Consider the following 6337-nt stretch of genomic DNA (forward strand, 5'->3'; position numbering starts at 1 on the left):
CAGGTGACAAGGCTACTTTCACTTTGAAAAGACGTGCTAGCTAGCTGAGAGGAGTTTCGTCAAAGCTGACTAAAAGTGATCAAGGATGGACAATTTCGACTAACTTGATAAACCTGTGATATCTTCTTCAGGGCGAAAAAAGAAAATAAATTCTGAAACGTTTTCACGGAACCTTGCAAAAGCAGCGCGTTACAATGGTGAGGGAAAAGCTCCGTGTATTGCGTCCATACAGTTTATGATCACAACAACAACAACAACAACAACATTTGTCAGGCATCTAATGTTACATTGTCATCTGAGCAAAGATTAAACGAGGGTGCGTCCGAAATCGCGTACTGCTTAGTAGGTACTACATTTGAATTTGAACGTACTACTCGACCGTTAAAAAAGTACGTTCTATATAACGTGATTTCTGAAAATAAAAATAAAATAAAAATGGAGTTATCGGATTTTGCAAATGAACTCTTCACTTGTAACTAGTGATGGGAAGTCCGGTTCTTTCGGACAGTTCGTTTCAATGAACCGGTTCATCGGTTCTTTTACGCCCTAACGTAAGGACGTCATTCGCGATTACGTAATGATAGCAAGTCTATTGTCCCGTGCCGGGATGAAAATACACATTCATATATATAAAGTCAGTAATCATAACTTCAGTCAGTTAAAACATCATAATCATGATCTGAAAAGTTTACAATTAAGTTTTGCAACTAAGCACCCAAATACAGTAGGCTAACAGGCAGTGATGTGCATACGAGGATTTAAGTCTTGAAGATATAAAGTAAATAAATTAGTTGTCATCAGCACAGAAACCATAATCCACTTACTATACATAATCCATTGCGATTTATTTGTTAAATAAATTTACGTTTCGCCAGATTGTCCTTCATTCAAGTCTTCGGTTTACCCGCGCTCATAACATTAACACAGAATCAGTTGTCCAAAAGAACCAGTTCGGTTCAGACGTGCTGTGTCAGTCATAGTAGGCAATCTGTTCGGTAGCTTCACGCTGAATCACGCATGCGCAGTATCATCAGCTCATCGGTTCTCAAATCGGACGTGTCCGAAAGAAACTGTTCTCGGTTCAGTGTGCTGGTGATCCGAAAACCGATGCAACCGGTTCTTGACTGATATCATCAGCTGCTCTACTCGTGTTCATGTTCTATTTACTACAAACTCAATTTGCGAATGTGTCATCGTTAACTATAATTACAGTACAGGTATTTCATAAATCATCCCTTATTCCTATTAAACATAGAGTCTTAATTATGGTCCAACTTCCCTGACAACCCCCTTTGGCCTATAACCTAACAGAATCTTCAACTGAACAAAGTACACAGATTAGATACATTCATCTTTTTAAAAAAAAGTTAAATAAAATATATTTATATTATCACACTTTCTGATGTTTAACAAAATACTTGGATAACATGCTTTTCGTGAAAAAAAACTCTAGAAAAATTACACGCATGCGCAGTATCATCAGCTCATCGGTTCTCAAATCGGACGTGTCCGAAAGAAACGGTTCTCGGTTCAGTGTACTGGTGATCCGAAAACCGATGTAACCGGTTCTTGACTCGAGAACGAGAACTGCTCCAGCAGTGGGTGTGTACGTTCGTTATCGGGCTCGCTGCACACATGCTGCTCTGCTCGTGTTCATCTTCAGTTCTCTCTTCACAGCAGTTCAGTCAGTGTACTGTTTGAGTAAATGAATTACTCTGGGATATTGGTTTATTTCGACTCAGATGGAGTGTCAGCCACGTTAAAAAAGTGAATAACTTAAGTCATTTGTGGATTAATGCTTACTGGAGACACGAACCGTTTCAAACGAATCAGTCCAATTTGGTGCACTGGTTCAACCGGTTCACTAAGAAGAACCGGTTAAATCCTACGATTCGTTCGCGAACCCGACATCACTACTTGTAACTTGACACTCTTTTGCCGTTTACTGTGCCATTTGGACTCAACATATAGGCTACGCTTCCTGCTTTTTGTAATCTTATGTAGGTTGTTCGTTAACGAATAAGTTACCTGACTTTGGATGTAGCGACTACACCCGACTACATATTAGGCCAACCCCATAAGCTTATAAAAAGTATTGTAAAGACAGTTGTTGTGACTGTTAATGCGTGACAGCCCCAGATGACTGTTTATTATGCATGTGATTTAGTTTTTACACATTGTGATTAAACCATTAATCTTGAACAGCTCTCTAGTAGAAATGCAGAAGTAATGGCACTAGCTCCATGCTGTGAGTTATTTTTGTAAGCAGTGGACAGCACCCTGAGGGAAGCAATGACTGATTGTTTTGTCCAGATAACAGATAGGGCCAACTGCATGTTAAAAAAGTTGAGTGATAGTAGTGAGAATACAAGAACATTGTCCTCATTTAAACTTCATTCTACACTACTGACTGCTAATGGAGAACTTTTGGGCACAAAGACAAGGATTGGACTAAATTTAGAACTGACTCCCTTTCAGTTACATTTGAATTGAGTAGGCCATTCACACGGATTGTTCGGAACTTGAAGGCTGCAATAAAAAGTTTTTTTATGTTAAATATGATTATGATTGAAATATACTTTTTATTATTTTATATTTACATTATATATAGGCCTATATATATATATAGAGAGAGAGAGAGAGAGAGAGAGATTATATATATAGATTTATATCAGATTTTAATTCTGCATCCTTGAATTTACAATTCTGCATCCTCAGTTCAAATTCATGGTATAGGATTGGAACAGACATTCTCAAGACAATTCTGACTGAGGCACACACACACAGACAGACAGACAAGCCTACCGTCATACTAAAATCGTTTTGTGTGCCTCTAATCTCATTTGAGAGGTGCAGGCTTGACTCATCTTCAGGATGCCATTTCCAGTAAAGCTCATGGGATCGGAACATTAACAGCTGGCTGTTGGGCTGAAACTGCTGCTACTGTGAAACGTGAGAGTCTTAACAAAAAGCGGCAGGTAGCCACATTCACATTGCTGTCTCTACATCCTGTATTCATATGGGGACCATGCATTGCAGATGTGTCTAAAAGGAATTTAAATAAGGTTACAGGAGTTTAGGCCTGCCACTGCAAAATCAATAAAGGGATGAGATGTTGCTGTATAAAACAATATATAAATATCATTCTAAATAAACAATTTCACACAAGATTGATTTCATACCCATATGTCATGGTCTATTCAGCATGCTGCTAATAACAGAAGATGGGTCACAAGCCTGAAGAATTAGCTGACTAGCTTTATCAGGAACAGAGCGACTTTACAGCCAGTAGATGAACAGCACACATCAAATCACAAAATCTCATTACCAATGTGTTTTCAAACAGGCATATGTATTATAAGAAGCTCCCAAGAGATACTCAAAGGGTTCGATGTAATGTTAGCCACAACCAAAAGTTAGCCAGAAGACTTTACTTTCAACTTTTTTTGGCAAATTCCTCATTCTTTATCGTTTTTCATTTTTTAGTTGGGCATTGCTTTAACAAGAACAGGGAGATCAAAATCAGATACATTTGCAATATTTTCTGCCTCATTTATGTTGAGATTTAATGTTCATATTCCTAAAAAAAAAAAAAAAAAGTAAAGCACATTCAATTAACAGACTACAGACCCAGACCATAATTTTTCATTCTTTGACCCCTGAAATCATATGATCGTCTGCAAACTATAGAAGTATGGAGGCTGACAGCATGCCTTAGGGTTTTGAACGGCAGGTCTTCAGTTTTTCAGCATCTCACCCGTGTTAATCTGTATCATGACAACCATCACAAGGTTTAAGTTTAGCATTCCTATCCACCTCAGTGATCACAGGCTCTGTGAGGAGTAAAATACTCTGCTGTATTCTCAATCCCTCCTCAATGTGCACACTTCAATCCTGAATCATTTATTTTTGCCTATATTTACTATATGCAGTATAAATAAATCACCGGCTACTAAATGTTATGCATTTCATGAAAGAAGGATTTAGAATAACAAAGTGAGAGACAAGAAGACCAGAGAATCAGGTAGTGTTATAACCTTGAGAACAAAGAGGTCACACACCTTTAGTTGGGGAAGTGGGGATGATTGGTGTAGTGGATGGGGTCCAACCGACACTCTGTTCATTGACTGTAGATTCAGATCCATTATAGGTGCTCTTTTCTGTGCTGCCATATAGATATTTGCCCTCTTGTGTCAGATAAATACTTTTGTAGTCCTCCGCATCCTTATCAGGTAGCAGCAGAATACGGTACTGCGGCAGGGGCCTGGAGGTGCGTGAGGATAGACGGGATAATGTTGGAGACACAGTGGCCAGGCTTGGGCATCTTGTTGAAAGTGAAGCGACAGCATCTGAAGAAGTGAAAAAAATTTTCTTCCTTCCTGATTTAATATTTGTTGGCTTAAGTACTTCACAAAGCTCCAAAGGGAAAAAGTCCATGTGCTCTATAGGTACGTGACTGTCCATAGGCAAAAACGCACCTGCGGTTGAGGTATGTGTGCTATCTTTTAGACAGTCTAAACTGGTGCAAAAACCTTGGTGAATAATGTTCTCAACTTCGAGTATCTTATCTCTCACTCTGGACGTTGCTTCCTGTTGCTCCATGCGCTTATTCCCACACTGGTACAGTTGACTCATGTCTGTTGTTTGAGACATCTCTTGAGGACTATGCGTAGTAGTCTTCATCAGGTCATGAAGATATTGCGTCTCATTTGAGTCAAGTTCAAATCCATTGTCATACTCTGAGAGCTCACTGGACAGATCTTCCTCAAAACTCCTTGAATCCTTGGCTGTGTTATTTTTCAATTCAGTCTGCATTCCAGGATCTTCATGCTCACATTGTCCCTTTTCATTTTTTAAAACTTTGTGTGAGAGTCGTTCAGTAGTTGAATTTAGTCTCAGTTTGCATGTGGGCATCCTCCTTTCCACTTTTAGTAAGCTCGTCATCCACAATTTCTTGTGTTTCTGCCCTCTGCCCTTTCTCAGGCTTTTAGGAGAAACGATGAGCTTGTTCTCCAGGTTGCTGGTGCAGCACAGATACTGTCCACTACGGAGGTCACTTTCCAAGTCTGAATTCATGTTTCCCTGTTGATTTCCCATCACAACCTTGCCTTTGCAGTCTGCACACGGATCCAACAGGTCCTCAAAAAGCACCTTATTTCTGACATAATTTGTCTTATCGAGACCCTTGTGCTCATTCATATAGGGTCCCACCTCCTTCTCGCCAGAACTAATCAAAGATTTACCCTTAAGAGCTGCCCCTCCATTCTTTACGGAGCCCGGACCGTTAATGACTGTGAGAAACTGAGTTATCTGTTTTTCTCTCCGATTAGTTTGTAAGAACAGTAGAAGAACAGTGCTGCTGCCTTGCATGACAGCCTGCTTGCTTATTAGAGTGTTCACCATTATAAGGGTCTTACTAAGAAAGAAAATATCAAAATTAGTTAACTTTATTATTTTAAATTATAACATAGCATTTGTCAAATATATTTGATATACACTACTGTTCAAGAAACTGGGGTCAGTAAGTTTTTTGGGGAAATGTTCTCATATCTGCAATTTGTTAAAATTGAAACTTTATGCTGATTTTAGTTTTGACTACAGCTGCATTAATTTAATAAGCACTTGTGTCTTGCCTTAAAGGGGTCATAGGATGCTACCAGTGGCGGGCCGTGAATTTCACACCTAGTCCTTCAGTGGTCCTACCTGAATTAATCCATCTCGCAATACCATCATTATGACATCACGGCAATAGAAACACATCAACATCAACCGTTAAATTGCAAAGTAAAATAGAAATTACAGTACTTTACACCTCAAGGAATAAGTCAAATTTTACTTTATTTAAAAAAAAAGACATTCTTGATGACGTATGCAGACTACAAAATGAGACGCAGCGAATATTATACAGAAACGCGTTTGAAAGGGATTTGAAATGAAGGCAAATTGTGTTTTTGTTTTCAGAAGAAAAAGCATAAATGGTTCTTGAAAAAGCTTACCAACTGTTTTGAAGAATCAAAAGTATAACATAAATGAGGCTACTTTCAGTTGACAGTCTATGGTATAGCCTAATGCAAAGTGTTTTTCAAAGGTTGACTGTATAAAAAAGTGATAGGCTATTAGTCACATTATTTACATTTTACAAATATTTACAAATATTATTTGCTTACTAAATAAAATGCATGAAACTCACCAAATTAGCCTACTGATTATTTGTACACAAAATCCATCTTCCTTTCTTTCCTCAAGAAGAGTTCGATCACTCTGTTGTACAGGTTATCTGTGCGTTTCAGTTCCAACAATAAGTCCTTTTCTATCGCAATGGATGCTAATGCTGAAG

At 38.5% G+C, this 6337-nt stretch overlaps 1 protein-coding gene across 1 annotated transcript in view; it reads right to left on the minus strand.

Moving 5' to 3' along the window:
• Positions 1–5199, minus strand: part of LOC107756565 (formin-like) — a 27003-nt gene extending 21804 nt beyond the window's left edge. Inside the window, 1 exon segment of the mRNA XM_016573738.1 lies at positions 4533–5199. Coding sequence (XP_016429224.1) covers positions 4533–5199 — 667 coding nt within the window.
• Positions 5200–6337: the final 1138 nt, after the last annotated feature.

The sequence above is a fragment of the Sinocyclocheilus rhinocerous genome, unplaced genomic scaffold, assembly GCF_001515625.1.
Source record: "Sinocyclocheilus rhinocerous isolate Xijiao unplaced genomic scaffold, SAMN03320098_v1.1 scaffold683, whole genome shotgun sequence".
NCBI lineage: Eukaryota > Metazoa > Chordata > Actinopteri > Cypriniformes > Cyprinidae > Sinocyclocheilus > Sinocyclocheilus rhinocerous.